General features: G+C 54.7%; 1 protein-coding gene across 1 annotated transcript in view; it reads right to left on the bottom strand.

Annotated features, from left to right (window-relative positions):
* Positions 1–13,735, bottom strand: part of NOTCH3 (notch receptor 3) — a 39,793-nt gene extending 26,058 nt beyond the window's left edge. Inside the window, exons 1-16 of the mRNA XM_070373217.1 lie at positions 13,534–13,735; positions 10,852–10,930; positions 7,355–7,497; positions 6,937–7,275; positions 6,727–6,849; positions 6,416–6,649; positions 5,371–5,526; positions 5,095–5,280; positions 4,392–4,505; positions 4,045–4,158; positions 3,022–3,255; positions 2,791–2,901; positions 2,116–2,308; positions 1,888–2,039; positions 1,551–1,664; positions 447–602 (exon numbers count right to left, since the gene is read on the bottom strand). Coding sequence (XP_070229318.1) covers positions 447–602; positions 1,551–1,664; positions 1,888–2,039; positions 2,116–2,308; positions 2,791–2,901; positions 3,022–3,255; positions 4,045–4,158; positions 4,392–4,505; positions 5,095–5,280; positions 5,371–5,526; positions 6,416–6,649; positions 6,727–6,849; positions 6,937–7,275; positions 7,355–7,497; positions 10,852–10,930; positions 13,534–13,654 — 2,569 coding nt within the window. The 5' untranslated portion in view covers positions 13,655–13,735. The remainder of the gene's footprint in view (positions 1–446; positions 603–1,550; positions 1,665–1,887; positions 2,040–2,115; positions 2,309–2,790; positions 2,902–3,021; positions 3,256–4,044; positions 4,159–4,391; positions 4,506–5,094; positions 5,281–5,370; positions 5,527–6,415; positions 6,650–6,726; positions 6,850–6,936; positions 7,276–7,354; positions 7,498–10,851; positions 10,931–13,533) is intronic.
* Positions 13,736–18,783: the final 5,048 nt, after the last annotated feature.

Here is an 18,783-nt window from a genome sequence, read left to right on the forward strand (position 1 = left end):
TGCAACTAAGATGCAGTGCAATGAAATAAATTTTTAAAAAATTAATTCAAAAATAAACAAAAAAAGATTTTTTAAAAATCAACTAAAAAATTTTAATTCATATGTGACTTGCATTATTTGTCTATTGAACAGTGCTCCTGGTGACTCACTAAGGGGCCTATTATCTCATAGTTTACATACAATTTTAACTTGCTTGCTGCCAGAGGCAGTTTACAGCCTTCAGAGTCAAACAGACCTGTGCTCCTAACCTAGCTCATCTCTCTACTCACTGCATTACCTTGGGCAAGTCACTTAACCTCTGTGGGGCCTCAGTTTTCATGAACAAATGCGGAAAGTAAGACAACTGTGAAGATGAAATGAAAGCACAGTGCTAGGCATACTGTAGCAACTTGATGAACATGTTCCCTAGGTCAAAATCCTCCCCCCAAGAGCTCCCTTGAACTCACTGGGGTCACAGTCATCGATGTCCTGATCACAGGAAGGGCCACTGTAGCCCTCGTGGCAGGTACAGCTGAAACTCCCTGCCAGGTTGGTGCAGGTACCATGGGGACCACAGGGTGAGGGGCTGGCACACTCATCCACATCCTGCTGACATCGTGGGCCTGGGGGTGGGGAGGGAAATAACATCCAGGATTAGCAGATGCAGGGTAGGGTCCGGGAGTACCTGGTGCTCAGGAGGAATCTTAAGACTGAGATGGATGAAGGCAAGAACAATTTGCCTCTGGGCGTTTTGCACATACTGTTCCAGAACACCCCTCTCCTTATTTCAGTGGATGAAGAATGTGATTCTGTGATTGAGGTCTGCTCCTCCAGGCTCTCCCTAAACTCTCAGCCTGAATTCTAGATTCTTAAGCCCTTATCAAACCAAAACCAGTCACTCATAAAGGAAATCAACCCTGAATATTCATTGCAAGGACTGAAGCTGAAGCCGAACCTCCAACACTTTGGCCACCTGATGCTAGCCAACTCACTGGAAAAGACCCTGATGCTGGGAAGGATTGAGGGCAGACGGAGAAGGGGACAACAGAGGGTGAGATGGGAAGTTGTATGGCATCACTGACTCAATCGACGTGAATTTGAGCAAACTCCGGGAGATGGTGAAGGACAGGGAAGCCTGGCATGCTGCCCTTCATGGGGTCAAAAGAGTCAGACATGACTTAGCAACTAAACAATGAACAACACAGCCCATATCTCTTCCTCTTCTCCTGAACTGACTACACAGGCTGCAAGTGTCTGTATCTAGCTCTGTTCCTTCCCAGAGGAAGCTCCCTTAAAAGGCAGAACCAGGGGACTTCCCTGCTGGTGTAGTGGCTAAGACTCTGTGCTTCCAATGCCGGAGGCCTGGGTTCAATCCCTGATCAGGAAACTAGATCCCACATGCTGCAACTAAGACCCAGTACAGCCAAATAAATAATAAATAATTTACTAAAAAAAAAATTTTTTTTAAGGCAGAGCCGGTGGTGGGGGGACTCCTTCTCTGGGTCCCCAGCATCACCCAGTATAGAGCAAGTTGCAGAGGAGGTGAGGAAGAGAAGAAGCAACTGGTGTACCTTGCCAACCAGGGGTGCAGGAGCAGACAGCCATCTGGCCAGGAGCAGACTCACAGTAGCCCCCATGCTCACAGGGATTCGGGGTGCAGGGGGACAGCAGCTCACACTGATGGCCTGTAGTGGGCAGGCAGAGTGAGATAGTCTTGAGAGATTCCTTGTTCCCATCTCCCCGAAAGGTCCCCACCTTGATACCCACCTCCCAAGCTCCTGTGTAAGAGTGGGAAAGGAAAAGAAAAAAAAGGGCAAACACAGAGAAGGAAGAGAGAATGAAGCAGAAAGGAAATAAGAAGGAAGAAGGAAGGAAGAGGCCCTGGGGAGGGAAGGTAGAGACACGCACCCTGGACACCAGGGGGACAGGTGCAGCGGAAGCCCATTCCATCACTGGTGCAGGTGCCGCCTGCCCGGCAGGGATGGGATTCACAGGCATCTCGAGTGAGGCTCTGACTGCACTGAGGGCCACTCCAGCCAGGCTCACACACACAGCGGAACCTGGTGAGGGAGGCAGTCAGGGCTGGCAGGAGGGTAGGGAAGTTGTGGGGGTCAGGGATCTGGGGAGAGACCTCACCCTCCAGGCGCATCGTGGCAGACGCCATGACTGCAGGGTTCCTGGGCACAAGGATGGCTTGGGGGAAGGCAGAGTGGGGGCAGGGAGCCAGGTGGGCAGAGGCATCGGAAGCCATTTTCACCATCCACGCAGGAGGCTCCCTCGCCGCAGGGGTTGGACGCACATTCGTTGATCTCCACGTTGCAGAGGGGCCCTGGGGAGCAGGCAGGCAACCTCATCCCGGGACAAGGATAGCGGAGCCAACCAGGGAAGGGCAACTTTGCCCCATTTAGCACAGTCACACCCTTGAGCAAGGAGCATCTCATTTGCTTCATAACACATCAGCTCTTGTGCATATTAGGACAGCCACCTCCGCAACCCAGAGATACCTCGCCCCAGATCACCCTTGCCCCCAAACTTATATGAAGTCACTTTAATTTCCGCCAAGGATTGCCTTGGCCCCACTCAGAAACACCTCAATCTCTGAGTCTGAATACCTTCATGGACATACCAGGATAATCTTGAGCCAACATGGGGATACATGCCAATGAGAGAAAGCAAAAATCTCAGGGCAAAGCATGGACAATCCCTAAGGACAAGCACGTGCAAAGAGAGGGGCAAAACCCGGCCAGGAAAGATAGATGATTTCACCCTCACGCTATAAAGACCCCGTTTCCATGGCAGCCACTTGCCCACCTGTGAATCCAGGCTGGCAGACACAGTCATAGCGGTTGATGCCGTCCCGGCAGACTCCAAAGGTGCAGGGGTTGCTGGCACAATCATCAGTGTTCACCTCGCAGTTCACACCTGCGGAAGGGGAACATGACTGGGATTGCCACCACCGTGACCTGCCAGAAACACCATTCCTGAACCCTCTGTGTCCCATCAGATGTACTATTCCTGTCCCAGCCCAGCTCCTGGCCCTACCTGTGGTGCCAGGAGGGCAGCGGCAGAGGTATTTGTCCACCAGGTCTAGGCATTTGCCCCCATGTCGGCAGGGCTGGCTTCGGCATTCATCCACCTGGCTCTCACAGCGCATGCCTGTATAGCCCGGGGCACAGGCACACGAGAAACTGGCGATGCCGTCCACACAGCGCCCGTGGTGGCAAGGGTCAGGCGAGCAGTCATCCACGTTGCGCTCACACACTGTGCCCTCGAAGCCTGCGGGGGACAGAGGGTCAGGCTCCACCCAATGGCCAAGGTCCTGCCCACAGCCATGGCTTCTGCCCAATCTTAACTCAGTTCTCCCTCAGGCCTGGCCCATTGAGCCAATAGGAGGCGGGCTCAGTTCAGGCTCCGCCCCTGGCTGGCCTCCAGAGGCCATCCAGCGGCCACCTCCGAGACTTGTCCCTGGCCAGGACCCTACAAGTTAAATCACACCCCTAGCGAGACCATGCTTCCAATCCTTACACCGTCAGCCCTGATTTGCCTCTCCCTCCATTGGAGATGCAGACACATGGGAGGTTCCTGGGCTTCCCAGGTGGTTCAGTGGGTAAAGAATCCGCCTGCAATGCAGGAGAGATGAGTTCGATCCCTGGGTGGGGAAGGTCCCCTGGAGGAGAGCATGACAACCCATTCCAGTATTCTTGCCTGTAGAATCCCATGGACAGAGGAGCCTTGTGGGCTACAGTCCATTGGCTTGCAAAGAGTGGACACAACTGAAGTGACAGAGCAGGACAGTACGGGAGGTTCCTGGGGGTGGAGGGGGTCAGACGGGGTCCCTCCAATCCAGTGCGCATCTATCCTGCCAGATCCTTTGGGCCCACCGCATAGCCTTACCTCTGCTTATGTCCAGGATTGGCTCCTCCTCCTGGCTCTTTCATTGGTCCTGCTCCGGGCCTGCCTTGTGGCAGCTCTGCCCGCAACTTTCCCCCAAGCGTATTATTGGCCCTTTTCCCCCACTAGCCCTGCCTCCAGATTCCTGCAGTCTTGTCATTGGCCCGCCCTCACCCTCTGCGCAGCGGCACTCGTAGCCATCTGGCTGGTCCACGCACTTGGCTCCATTCCGGCAGGGTGTGCTGGCGCACTCATCCACATCCAGCTGGCACATGGCACCACTGAAGCCTGGAGCGGGGAGTGTGAGATAAACAGAGACCCAAGTAGGGTCAGAGCAGTCACCCCTCACCCATGCTGCCTGGTTTGGGTGGAAAGCCCATTTACTTTTAAAATTAACTTCAGTGTTTTTCATAAGGTGGTATCTGCTATATAGGAAGCCACTAACACGATGTTATAAGCTCCCATCCTGGAGTCTTTGCCCCAAAAGATCTTTCTCAGGCTCCCTAGCCCAGAGTCCTCACCCGAGGGGCACGTGCAGCTGAAGCCATTGACTCTGTCCTTGCAGACCCCACCGTTAACACATGGGCTGCTCTGACACTCATCCATGTCCACCTCACAATAGGTGCCTGTGAAACCTGGAGGGATAGAGGGAGGGGGATTACGGCAATGAGGGTTTAGCTTCTGGTCTGAAGGGAGAGCAAGGGGGGACATACCCCGCTTCCCTTGAGCCTTGGCCTTGCCCCTCAACTCATCCCTACATTCAGTTTTCAGACTCAGGCTGGATCTGCATTCAGTGTGGCCCCAATTGGTTCAAGGCTTAAGAGACTCCATGTAGGCTTGTCCTTCTTCCTTCTTCAAACTATGCCTCTTCCCCAGCTCCCAGCCGAGGGCCCACCATAGCCTTGTGCCCAACCTCAATCCCACCCCAGCATCTCTGTCCACAGTCTCCACTTTGACCTCCACTCCAGACCCTGCTCCTGCCCTCATGTCATTACCATCCCACAGTGCCGTCCTGAGGCCCAGACTCCACTCCCAGCCCATCTGAGGTTCTACTGACTCCACCCAACCATGCCCCCAGACTCTGCTCTGGCTCCGCCTCCACCTCATCCCAGGCTTTAGTCTCTCACCCTTCCAGTTCTATCTGCTCTGGGCCCCTCTGCCTGAAGGCTTTTCTCGCCCTGCCTCCCAGCCTCAGGCCCCGCCCCAGCCACGCCCACCACACACCTGCCATGCAGATGCAGGTAAACTGGCCTATGCGGTCCAGACACGTGGCCTGGTTGCGGCAGGGTCCGGAGAGGCATTCATTTACGTCGGTCTCACAGCGCGGACCAGTGTAGCCACGGCCGCACTGGCACAGGAATGAGCCCTGTGTGTTCACACACCGGCCCAGGTGCTCACAAGGATTGGCACCTGCAAGGTGGAGTAACAGTCAGTGTGGGTGTGGGTGGCCGAGGAGCAGCCTCTCCCCTCCTTCCCTACCCTCAGACTGCGCCCCCTCACCAATGGAACACTCGTCCACGTCCTGGTCGCAAGCTCCACCTGTGAAACCCGGTGGACAGGTGCAGATGGCCCGGCCATTCACTGGGTTAGTGTCACAGATAGCATCCTCGTGACAGGGGTTGCTGACACAAGCATCGTCCAGATGACACAAAAGTCCTGGGAAAGAGTAAGTAGAAGTCAAGGGAAGACCATCCCCCAGCTCTGCCCAAAGGTCCCACATCCCTGAACATTGTAGTGTTTTGGGTTTTTTTGTTTATTTTTATTAACCAGCAGTGTATTTAGTGGGCTTCCCAAGTGGCGCTAGTGGTAAAGAATCTGCCTGCCAATGCAGGAGACATAAGAGATGCAGGTTCAATCCCTAGGTTGGGAAGATCCCCTGGAGGAGGGCATGGCAACCCACTCCAGTATTCTCTCCTGGAGAATCTCATGGACAGAGGAGCCTGGCAGGGCTGCAGTTCATAAGCAACTTAGCATGCACACCCATATTTAGTAGCTATTCTCCCCCAATCATTTATTTAAAATTTAAGCATACAGAAAAGTTTATTCATATACCCACCACCTAGATTCAACTATTGTAACTTTATTTTTTCTGAACCATTTGAAAATAAGTTGGAAATATCCACATATTGTTTTTAAAATCTGTTGACTCTTTTCATGATTCTAAGAGGGTCCTAGCATTAAGTCTTTGCCCCGGCAGTACCCTCTGCCTGACATACGCTGCCCTCTGCTCCAAGTCCCCCTCCCAAACATCTCTGATCTTTGCCACTCCCAAAAGTCCCCTCTCCTTATGAGTCACAGTTTAGCTCTCCATTCCTGTGACTTCTTCTCTGGATTGTCTGCCCTCCCAGGCCTCTCCCAGGCTTATCCTTCACCCCAAACCCAGCTTCTAGCATAAGCATTAAGCATATGCTTAATTAATTAAGAACAATATGTTTAATTATGCTTCTAGCATAGCGTAAGTCTGATTCAAGTCAGACTCCATCCTTGGCCCCACTCAAGAGCCATCAACAACTCCCTGCTGCCTTCAGGGAAAAAAGTCACTCACCAGTTTTGCCCATGGGGCAGGCACAGTAAAAAGAGGCCACACGGTCGTGGCAAGTGGCCCCGTGGAAGCACACAGCCGTGGCACAGTCATCAATATTCTGACTGCAGCTCTCGCCCGTCCAGCCATTGACACACACACAACTGTGGCCACCCAGTGTGTTGAAGCAGGTGCCCCCGTTGTGGCAAGCGTTGGGCTGCAGCTGGCACTCGTCCACGTCCTCCGTACAGAACTGGCCTATGGCACACAGACACATGAGTCCGGTTACCTGGCGCATGCCCATCCAAGGGCTTCCCTCAGGTCCCACTGCTCACCTGTCCACTCAGGAGAGCACTGGCAGTTGTAGGTGTTGACACCGTCCACGCACGTCCCCCCATTTAGACACCGGTGCCCTGGACAGTCATCCACATTCACTTCACAGTTCTGGCCCTCAAACCCTAGCGTGGAGCACAAGAATGGTCACTACCAGGCAGGCTTGCTGTGCCCCCACCTCTGCTGCCTCCCCCTGGGTACAGCTCCCTCACCAGGAAGGCAGGCACAGTCATAGGTGAGGTCGCCACTCTGTCTGCAGGTGCCCCCATTACGGCACGGGGAGGGAGCACAGGGCACCGCGGGGCTCTCACACAGTGGCCCAGTGTAGCCACCTGGGCACTGGCAGCGGAAAGAGCCAGGCGTGTTGAGGCAGGTGCCACCATGGCGGCAGGGCCCGCCCATCCGGCACTCATCTACATCACTCCGGCAGCTGCGGCCCTGGTAGCCGGGTGGGCAGGAGCACAGGTAGCGGCCATCGGAGCCCACTGAGCAGCGGGCACCATGGGCACAGGGGCTGCTGAGGCAGGGGTCTGGCAGGGAGCAGTCGGGGCCTGCCGGGAACCAGAAATGGTGAGCCCAGGCCGACCACACCCTTGCCTGCCTTCAGCTCCCTTCCAGACCCTCCTTTACCTCGGAAGCCCCGGGGACAGCGGCAGGTAAACCGGGCAGTCCCTGCCACCACCGAGCTCTGGCAGACACCACGGCCAGCACAGGGGCCAGAATGGCAGGGGTCTTCCAGCTGACACCGTTCACCCACCCAGCCTGGTGGGCACCTGCAGACAGAGACGACTCAGTGGGGAAAGTCAAGGCAGAACAGCCCAGAACATAAGAGATACACACCAGACAGACCAAAAACACACAGGTAAACAAACACACACACGTATTCAACCATGCAACAGTTTCCCTGAGCATACCTACTATCTTCTTAGCAATGGGAATACAGCGTGCATGCTAAGTCACTTCAATCATGTCCAACTCTTTGCAACCCCATGGACTGGCTGGCTCCTCCATCTATGGGATTTTCCAGGCAAGAATACTGGAGCGGGTCGCCATACCCTCCTCCAGGGGATCTTCCCAACCCAGAAATTGAACCCGCACATCTCTTAAGTCTCCTGTATTGGCAAGTGGGTTCTTCACCATTAGCGCCACCTGAGAAGCCCAGCAGCAAACACAATTAAAGTGGTCCCTACCCTCTTGATGTTCATAGCCAGGTCTGCCAAAGAGAAGATATACAAATAATGAATGAATAAGCAACATGCCGGGAGTGGAGGGAAGAGTAGTTCAGGCCATGGGGACCATGAAGGATGCAGTTGGATAGAGTGGTGGCCCCAGAAAAATTATGTCCATGACCAAGAACCTGTGACTGTGACCTTATTTGGAAAAAGAAATGTAATTAATGATGTAATTAAATGATGGATGTCTAGATGAGACCATCCTGATTACCCAAGTTGGCTCTAAACTGAGTGACAACTGTCCTTACAAGGGAAAGGTGAAGACTCCTGGCCTCCAGAACTGCGAGAATACATTTCTGTTGTTTTAAACCACCCAGTTTGTGGTCATTTGTTCCACAGCCACAAGAAGCTAAAACACAGGATAAGGAGAACAGAGGGATGGGGGTGGGGAAAAGGCAACTATGTTTTCCCAGACAAAGTGAGGGAAAAAAAGAAGACTGTGTGGGAAAAGAAAATGAGGGAGGGGGCCATGAGCCTGTGTGGGGAAGAGTAGAGGAAATGGAAAATGCAAAAGGTCTCAGGCTCCAGACGACAACCACCCAGGCGCACAAAGACGGGCAGAACCCCCAAATGTACCAGATGAGAGGGACACACGAACACGATGCACTGGGCTGGCAAATACTCAAAGACACCAACCCACAGCCTCATTCACCAATACGGACTAACTCTCACATGCCAGGCAGGAGGACCTCCACAAAGCCTCAGTTCCTTTCCTGGGGGCACAGAGACCCCTTCCTTCCTTCCGTTGCGGGGAGGTGGCCACCAATGCTTGGGCCCCCTGTTGGGGGAAGGTCCTTCAGCCTCCAGCCCCCTCCAAACCCACTAAGGCCACCCTGAGAGTGAAGGTACAGAAGGGCGCTGGTCCAGAGTGGGGTCAGGGGGAGGGACTTGGACCGGCCCCCGACGCTACCCGTCCTTCGCCTGTGTTCCTCCCTCTGGCCGGTCCCGGTCGCTTGGGGCTAAACTTAAGTAGCTGACTCAGTCCTTAGCGTCACCCACAAGATTCCCCCCACCCCAGCCCCCAGCGAAACAAGTCGGGGCACGGGCGGGTGCAGAGGGAGAACCCAGTTCCCAAACCCCCTCCCCAAAGATCCGCAAGGCAAGGACCGCCGCCAAGACTGCGCGCCGGGAGGGGGCGTGCTGCGCTGGGTGTAGAGCACGGCGGGTTGTTCCTCCCGCGACCACGCGCGCGCGCGCACGGCAGGCAGGGCGTGGCCGCGCGGCCCGCTCCCGGCGCCCCCGGCGGGTTCCCACGCTCTGTGCCCCGCGCCCCTGCCGACCGGTCGGGCTGGTTCTCCGCTGCCCGCGCCCCGCCCAGTCGCCTGGGCTTCACCGGAGACCGATGGGGGCGGGAGAGTGGGGGTGGCGGGGAGCACGGACTTGGTTTGGGGGACTGGCTGGGGAAGAGGTGATGACTAGGAGATAGAGACTAGAGATTGAGAGACTTTGAGAGTTGGAGGATCCATGGAGCGGTGACAGACTGCGGGGTCCACGAAAGGGCTTTGAAGGAAACTCGGGATGAGCGGGGGCGTGGGGAGAGGTTCCCAAGGCCCAGCTCTGGAGACTAAGCCCGGCGCTCCGCTCCGGGCGATCCGGGCTCCGGGAGGCCGCGCGGGCCGGTGATTCACCTGTCGGGGGGGCGGGGCAGCCGGGGGCGCATTCACCTGTCGGCAGCTTTCCAGGCGCGGGGTCCCAGAGCGCAGGCGCCCGGTCCCGCGACTCCGCCTCTCAGGTGAGTAGCGCCAGGTGAGGTCACAGTTTCCCCCTATTCCCACCATCCCAACCCGAGGAACCCGCTCTACCAGGCTGAGACACCCCCCCACCCCCATCCAGATGAGTCAAAGTGCCTGTGTAACTTCAAAGGGTCTCTGAAGTCACCCCAGACCCACCCAGCTTGGGCTGGACACACAAGTTGCTGAATAAATGGATGCATTTAATGAATCGACCAATGGCTACTGGGTGACCTGCTATTATTAATGATGATATTATAAAAGGAACCAAGCATTTTCCCATAACCTCAGCGGTTTCTCCTTATGGCACCTATTTTCCACATCTCTACCAGTAACATTAATAAAAATACCATTTATTGAGCACTTACTGTATGCCCGACACTATGCTGATTTCACTCTTAATCTTTACAATCAACTCCATAAAGGAGAGAACTGTTATTGCCCCATTTTCCGGATGCAAAAATGAGGCTCAGAGAGCTCAAAGCACTTGCTCAAGGTTATCCCACAGCCCAGAATTCAAATTGATCTCTGTCTGCCTCTGCTCAGCAATTCCCCAGGCCCTGCCCTGCTTTCCCAACCCTCTGCCTTTCCTTGCACTTTCCAACAACTGCATTTGGGGGGACTTTGGTCACAAATCAGGCAGAAGGACCATTATTTTATAGATCAATGAGGTTCAGAGAGGGGAAGTGACTCACTCAAGGTCACACAGAAAGTAAGTGGCAGAGCAGGGCTCCTGTGGCCCCACCACTAAATCTTGAGCTGTGGGAAGGTACAGATGCTATACCCACTACTGCCAATCCACTGTTACTAGTCCCTGAAAGTCTGTTGATTGAATAACTATCTGTCCATCAGGGGATTTACACAAGACCGCAGGCAGCAGAGAATTCTGTGTAGTTAGCATTAGTGGGCCCATTTTCCAGACTAGGACACTGAGGCTTAAAAAGTCAGACCATCAGCAACATGATGTGGGATTTGAACCCCAGCCAGGCAGACTCCAGAGCCTCTACTCTTAGCTCTGCTCCACTCAAAGGGGAAACAAGAGGTTGCCCAAGCTACACACTTGAAGGAAGTGGTGGAAGCATCTATGGTGAACACAGAGGCAGGGGGAGAAGACAGACCGCCTCCCCACACAGGGCCCACTGATGGCTCAGAGCCAGGCACTCACAGGCAGGCAGCCTCCCGGGAGGGCAGCTGGGTGCAGCGACCTCCGTTCGCACACGGGCTTCCGTCCAGGCAAGGGGGGGCTGGGTGGGGGTGAAGGAAGGTGGGGGTATCAGGCCGGCGCCCAGGAACCCCAGCCTAGATTGAGACTCCGTCCTTTGCTCCCTCAGGCAACAGCTGCACCAGGCTGGGGGCGTCTCTACGAGTGCAGGGAGCCCCCCCATTCACAGTTCCCACGGCCCCCCGCCCCGGCCCCAGCTGTTGGGGCTGCAGCTGTCACTGCCAACTCGGGCCCTGGGAACCACAAGGCAGGGGCAGGCAGGAGAAGGGGCCGACTTGTGCCAGATGTGGGGGCTCAGAAGCTGCCACAAGGGGGGACAGGAAGTGGGGTGCTGCAAGGGTTGAAGGGAGGTCTGGGACTGTGTACCCAGATCCCAGGGTTGTGGAGGGGGCAGGAGTGGGGAGTCCTGGGGCCCCAGGTCTTCCTTCTGTTGATGCTGGGCATCTACTCCAACACGGCAGGCCTGCATGCTAGTTCTGGGGAGAGATGCCAGGGCATGAACGAACGCCGTGCGCAGCCAGCAACTGGGTGTTACAGGGACGGAGTCTGTGTTAAGGGAGGGGCAGCTGGCACAGCTGACCTGTCCAGCATCCTCACCCTTAAGGACTGTGTCTCTCTGCAGTGTGGCACAGTCTAACTGTCCTGTCGGATGGGTCAGGGGTGTGGTGGGGTGTGAGTTAGTGGGCCCTTGTGTGAGCCAGCAGGTGTGGGGCCGCTTGTGCATGTGTGCTTGTGTGTGCAAGTAGGGGAGAAAGAAAGGGAGAGGAAGAAGATGAGAAAAACAGACAGACATAAAAGAAGGAAACTAGAAGCAGACAGACACAGAGAGGAGATCAAGAAGGACAGAGACAGAGTTTAAAAAAAGAGAGAGAGAAATGAGATAAACTGGACATGTGAATGCATTAAACATGGCTTCTGTCCCCTTCAAGGCACAAGCAGCCAGGACACTATTACCCAGACAGGAGCCCAGGCGTGTTTGTGAACTCATGCTGGGGGCCACATGACACGAGCCATGGGCCTTGCTGAGCAGTGGGCCCTGTGGGCCATGTGTGTGTCTGCGTGGCCTGCATGGATGTAGAGATGTTTGTAGGCTGAAACTTGTTGTGTGTCCATGTATGTGAACTATGTATCTGGGTATATAGCTGTGTGCTGTGTGTGACTTGCGTGTGCATGGGTATGTCTGGGTATGGGTTGGATGTGCCCCTATACCTGCATGTGTCAGCTGGGTGTAGGCATATCCTTGCATCTGTCTATATGCATCTGAGTGTGTGCAGACAGTGAGTGTGAGGCCTTGGGCTGGTGGTGCAGGGTATGTATGAACATGTGTGATTGTATGAGCACGTGTGAGCTGTGAATGTCTGTGTCTTGTGTGAGCTGGGTGTGCACGTGTGCGGGTGTACCCTATGTGTGTGTGTGCACGCACATACACATCTGCATCTCCACATGTGTGATCCAAGATTGTGTGTCCTGTGAGTGTGTGACAGGCCATGTGTGCCTGCCGGCTGGCCTCTGGGGGCAGCTGCTCCTGCCCACTCCTGCCCCATCTGCCCGGCCAGGGCTGGGCTGGGCTGGGCTGGGGAGGCCTGTTTCCTCCCCACCCCTCCCTGGGCTGAGCCCCACAGCGGCGTCCAGAGACCCAGGGCCAGGGCCACTGGGCTCGCGTCCCTCCCCTGCTGGCCAGGCCTCCCTTGGCTGGGGGTGCGCCCCAGCAGCCCCGGTCCGGCCCCGCTGCCGTCCCCGCTTTGTCTGGCAAAGAAAGCGCGAGGCTGCCGGGGGGGAGGGGGTGTCTAGACGGCGCGGCCATTGTCCCAGGCGGGGGAGGGGAAGAGTGGGGAGGGGGAGGGGCGGGGGGCTCCCCGGGCCCGCTGGGGAGGGGGTCGGGCTGCTGGGAGGGGGCGCTGGAGCGGGAGAGGAGCACGTGGGCTCGCGCCCCAAGCCCTCCCCTCCCTTCCCCAGGCGGGGAGAGGGTCCCGGGACGCCGTCCGGTCCAAGCAGCCGGGGGGAGGGAGCGGGGCCGCGGGCGGGGGAAGGGGCGCTGGCGCCTCTATGGCTCCAGCTCTGGCTCCGGTTCCGGGTCTTGCCGCGCTCCGGCCTGGGAAGTTTTCTCCGAGTTCAGAGCTCCCAGAACTTCGCGCCCCCTCCGGCCCCCAGCCCTGCCAGACCTGCCCCGGGTGTGTGCATGGGGAGGGGGAGCTTTTATGCGAGGGGTCCCCGACCTGGGGATACTTGGATTCCAATCGTGACCTTCCCAGGGCTCTAGACAGGCATGGTTGGTGAGAGAGCCCCAGATTCTTGGTTACCCCCCTACTCGCCCGCTAATCTTGATCCGCTCACCTCCAGCTCCCAGTCCCGGGCTCCAGGGTCCCTTTATTCCCAGCCCACATCTCTCCCGGGCCACAGTTCCCCCGGTCTCTGGGGTCCTGCCTCGCCCCCACTCTCAATTCGGAGTCCCTGCCCCCGGCTCCTGCGCTCCCTGCCCCTGCGCTCTGGTCCCTGATTTCCAGGGACCGCCCCACCCCCCCGCCACCCCTCATCAAGTCCCAGACTCGGGGAGGCCTTGCACTCCATTCTTCCCCTTCCCCCACCCACTCACCCCATCCCGCCCTCAGGGTCCCGGCCCCTCACCTGCAGCCCCCGGCCCCGCTAGCAGCAGCAATAAGGGCAGCGTCCGCACGGACGGCAGGGGTGGCGGCGGCGACATCGGGCGACGGCGGCGGGGGCGGCGGCCCCGGGGCCCCGGCCCCATGGCGGCCGGCCGCGACCCTCCCTCCTCCCACCTCTCTCCTCCCTTCTCCCTCCTTCCTTGGGCTCCGGGCGCGTCCGGGGCCAGCCTCCGCGCAGCCAACTTCGCTGAAGTGAGACGGCCGGGCCGCCCCGCCCCCAACCCTGGGCGGCTCGCCCCGCCCCAGGGCCGGCCCAGAACTCCCCCGCCTCCGGCCCGGCCTCCTGGGGTCCCTGCCCACCCTCCACCCACACAGCCTGGGACCCGAAGACCCTCTCGGAAACTCAGGCCAGCGGGCCCAACCCAAGGTGTCAGACACACCCAACTTCCTGAACATCTCCCTGCTCCCCAAAACACATCCAGAGCCCGAGATACACACGGAGCCGGGCACAAACAGACACTCCCCTCCACTGCCCGCCCCCCCGCCCCGACACCCCGAAACTGAAACCAGGCACGTCCTGCAAGGCTCCTGAATACACAGCCAGGATGCACAAATGCAGAGGCGTGCACAGAGCTTCCTCGGGGACTTAAAATCTGAAATATTCACAACTCTAAACTCAGGCCCTCTCAGACCAAGAGCCTTGGGCGATTTTTGCAGCCTCGGACCTCGGACAAAGTCTAGGCGTCTCAAGTGTGCTACCAAATACCCACACCCTTCTTACTCTCAGCGCTTCCTGAAAGTAACCCCTTCCTCCTCAATATCCAAAGGTCCACCCCACCCCATAGCCTACACAGCTTTGCTGCTCAGCCAATCTTGCTCAGTTTCATCCAACTGCCTTTTCCAAAATCAGTCATGCTGAAAAACAACCACCCTGCAGTGAGCTCTGTCCCTGTGGCAAGAACGGGTACTCCGGAAAGGCCCCAAGACCAGCCTAGAGAAGCCCCCACTCTGGGGAAGAAAAAACCAGACTCCAGCACTGAGGACTTAGGGTTGGGCCAGAGGGAGGGACACAGCAGAGAAGCTGGTGAGGGCTCTGCTTGGGGGAAGGGGTCACTTATTCATTCATTCATTTATTCAACATAAAGCTCAAGCTCTACGTCTGGCGATGTTTCAGCGGCTGGGAGTACACCTCCCCTGCCCTCTCCAGGAGAGAGCTTCCCTGAGAAGGGTTCAGTGGGGGCTCAGCCCAGAACTGAAAGAAAGACATTTCAGGAGAGGGACAGGTTCGCAAACAGAGGAGGGGGCCGAGTCAAGTAGGGAAGGAGGGGAGAGTGGGCAGGTCAGGGGTCACCCTGGCCCTGAGGAGAAGGAGAAAGAGACCAGGCCGACCTGTAGGTGTTTAGCATGGTGATGAGGCTGTAGTGAGGAGGAATGGGTTGGGGGTGAGGTGCTGAAACCCAGGAATCTGAGGTTCACCCATGAGGCAGCTGAGCACTGGGGCTAAGCACGGGGGCACCAGGGTGAGAGACAGTCACCTGGGCACCCCAGAGCTCTTTGAGCAATTTTAAATTTTCATTTAGAAATAATTTAAAATGCAATTTCCATAGGCCTTTTATCCAGCTTCACCAACTCGGCCCACACTTTGCCAAATTTACTTTATAATTATTGTTGTTTAGTCACTAAGTCATGTCTGACTCTTTGCAACCCCCTGGACTGCAGCATGACAGGCTCCCCTGTCCTTCACTATCTCCTGAAGTTTGCTCAAACTAATGTCCGTTGAGTCAGTGATGCCATCCAACCATCTCATCCGCTGTCACTCCTTTCTCTTTTTGCAAACTTCAGTCTTTCCCAGCATCAGGATCTTTTCCAAAGTATTGAAAAAGAGTTGGCTCTTCGAATCAGGTGGCCAAAGTATTGGAGCTTTAGCATCCCAGCATCCCCTTCCAATGAATATTCAGGGTTGATTTCCTTTAGGATTAACTGGTTTGATCTCCTTGCTGTCCAAGGGATTCTCAAGAATCTTCTCTAGCACCCCAATTTGAAGGTATCAGTTCTTCAGTGCTCAGCCTTCTTTATGGTCCAACTCTCACATCTGTACATGACTACTGGAAAAACCATAGTTTTGAAGAAATTATATATAATTTTTAATTATATGTAATATATTATATAATATATGTATTTGAGAGCAGAGCTTCCCAGATGGGTGGTAAAGAACCCACCTACTAAGTGCAGGAGACATAAGAGATGCAGTTTCAATCCCTGGGTCAGGAAGATCCCCTGGACAAGGGCATAGCAACCCACTCCAGTCTTCATGCCTGGAGAATCCCATGGCCAGAGGAGCCTGGTGGGCTACAGTTCATGGGGTCACAAAGAGTCGGACACAACTGAAGCGAGTTAGCACGCACACGTGTTTGAAAGCAAGATGTTGCTATGATGTTCCTTTGCCCCCCAAATCATCACTGAATGTTTCCTAAGATCGAGGGCATCCTTTTATACAAACACACAAGTTTTCTCCATACGGACAGTTTTTGGTTTCTCCAGTTATATCCTCTGTAGCATGTTTCTTTGCTGGTCCAGGATCTAATCTCTGACCATGTGTTGCATTTAATTGTTATGTTTCTTCATGTCCTTTAATCTGTATCAGTTCCTTAGTCTTTCTTTGTCTGTCATGATGTTGATATTTTTGTTTGTTTGTTTGTTTTCTAATTTTATTTTTAAACTTTACATAATTGTATTAGTTTTGCCAAATATCAAAATGAATCCGCCAATGTTGATATTTTTGGATAGGCAAGGTCATCTGTTTCACAGAACATCCCTTAGTGAACTGGGCTGCAGTTTCCTCGTGACCAGGTTCAGGCTCTGTATCTTTGGCAAGAACTGCCAAAGAAGTGATGCTGGTACTCTTCCGTGGGTTGTATCAGGAGGCACCTGATATGAGTCCTCAACACTGGTCTTGTTAGATTTTGATCGCTTGAATGAAGCTGGTCCAGTTTCTCTACTGTAAATGTACCATTCTCTTCCCATCCCCTCTTGTAATGAGTAAATATCAATATCATGTGGGGAGATATATTGAGCTGTGTGACTATCCCGATGCCTGTCAAACTATCACCACTGTTTGGAGCATTTATTGGTGATTGCCTCTGATGATTTTTTTTTTAATTGAGATAAAATTCCCTTACATAAAATTACTTACCATTTTAAAGTGTACAGTTCAGTGGCATTTAGTGCAACCACCAGCTCTACCTAGTCTCATCACATTTTCATCAACCCTAAAGAAAATGTTGTCCCCGTCAGCAGTCACTCTTCATCTGTCCCTGGCAGCCATTAATGTGTTTCTGTCTCCATGGATGTACCTTGTTCTGAATGTTTCACATCTGTGGAATCATACAGCATGTGGTCTTTTATGTCTGACTTTTTTCACTGGGTATAATATTTTAGAGGTTCATCCATTTTGTAGCATGTGTCAGTTCTTCATTCCTTTTTATGGCTGAGTAACATCCCATTGAAGAAGGCAATGGCACCCCACTCCAGTATTCTTGCCTGGAAAATCCTATGGATGGAGGAGCCTGGTGGGCTGCAGTCCATGGAGTCGCTAAGAGTCGGACACAACTGAGCGACTTCACTTTCACTTTTTACTTTCATGCATTGGAGGGGGGAATGGCAACCCACTCCAGCGTTCTTGCCTGGAGAATCCCAGGGACAGAGGAGCCTAATGGGCTGCAGTCTATGGGGTTGCACAGAGTTGGACACGACTTAAGTGACTTAGCAGCAACATTCCATTGGAGATATAAAAAATGCAGCTTCCATCCCTGGGTTGGGAAGATCCCCTGGAGAAGGGAATGGCAACCCACTCCAGAATTCTTGCCTGGAGAGTCCCAGGGACAGAGGAGCCTCTTGGGCTACGGTCCAAAGGGTTGCAAAGAGTCGGACACGACTGAAGCGACTTAGCACGCAGGCACGACATTCCATTGATTGGCTACACCACATTTTACTGATCCATTCCTCTGTTTGCCTGGGATGATTTTCATAATTATTTATTTTTGGCTGCACTGAGTTTTCATTGCTGCGTGAAGGCTCTCTCTTGTTGGAGCAAGCAGGGGCTTCTCTTCGTTGCCGTGGGCGGGCTTCTCCTTTCGGTGGCTTCTCTTGTTGCAGAGCATGGGCTCTAGGTGGGTGAGCTTCAGTAATTGCAGCACATGGGCTCAGTAGCTGCAGCTCTTGGGCTTAGTTGCTCCATGGCATGTGGAGTTTTCCCAGACTAGGGATCGAATGTGAGTCCCCTGGCTTGGCAGGTGGATTCCTATCCACTGTACCACTGTGGAAGTCCCCTTGGATGATATTAAAACACTGGAAGAGGAAGAGGTGGTAGAGGCAGAGAAGTACCATTAGAGAGAAAGAAGAATGAAAAGCCAAGGGTGAAAGTTGAACAATTGACCAGGGCCCAACACAGGAGATGATCTCCAGCCCTGCTGAGGGTGGCAGAGAGTCAAGCACCAGGGGACAGGAACTGAGGGTGTCCCAGCCTCTCAGCTTATGAGTGCAACCTCCATCTGGGAGGGGAGCTATTCACCCATCTTACGGGGTCAACCCTCATGGGGGTGGGTCTCTGCCCATCTTATGATGATTTGCTGGAGGCTTTCTAGAGGAAGAGCTGAGATTTGAACCCAGTAACTCCGGGCCACATGGAATGAGAGGGAGGGGTGGGGTGGGGTTGGGGTGGGGACTGGGAAGAGAAAAAGACAAAAGTTGCATAATCAGAAGGGGCACAGCTGACTCACTGTGAGTGTGCTGAGTCAACAGGCCCATGGGGATGAGGGAAGGCACAGCTTAAGTCCTTCTCATACCCATCACCCCGGGAGGAAATCCAAGCCCCTCAGCCCTGCTTTCAGAGCCTTCAGACACTCCCCAGCCCCTCCTGTTCCCTTCATCATCACACTGAGTCACCCAGTAGGCTCTGCACTCTCACAGCCTTTGCTCAGGTTCTTCTTTCTGCCTGGGACATCCAGCTAGTTAGAAGGACCCTTTTGCTTCCTCCCCAAGCAGGAACTCATAGTAGATGTGTTCTTTTTAAAAATGCATTTCCTGGGGCTTCCCTGGTGGTCCAGTGGTTAAGAATCTGCCTTGCAATTCAGGGGACACAGTTTGATCTCTGGTCCCGGAAGATTCTACATGCCACAGGGCAACTGAGCCCATGTGCCGCAACTACCAAAGCCTGCTGGCTCTAGAGCCTATGCAATGCAACAAGAGAAGCCACCACAAGAAGAAGTCTGTG

This window comes from Bos mutus, chromosome 7 (genome assembly GCF_027580195.1).
Source record: "Bos mutus isolate GX-2022 chromosome 7, NWIPB_WYAK_1.1, whole genome shotgun sequence".
NCBI lineage: Eukaryota > Metazoa > Chordata > Mammalia > Artiodactyla > Bovidae > Bos > Bos mutus.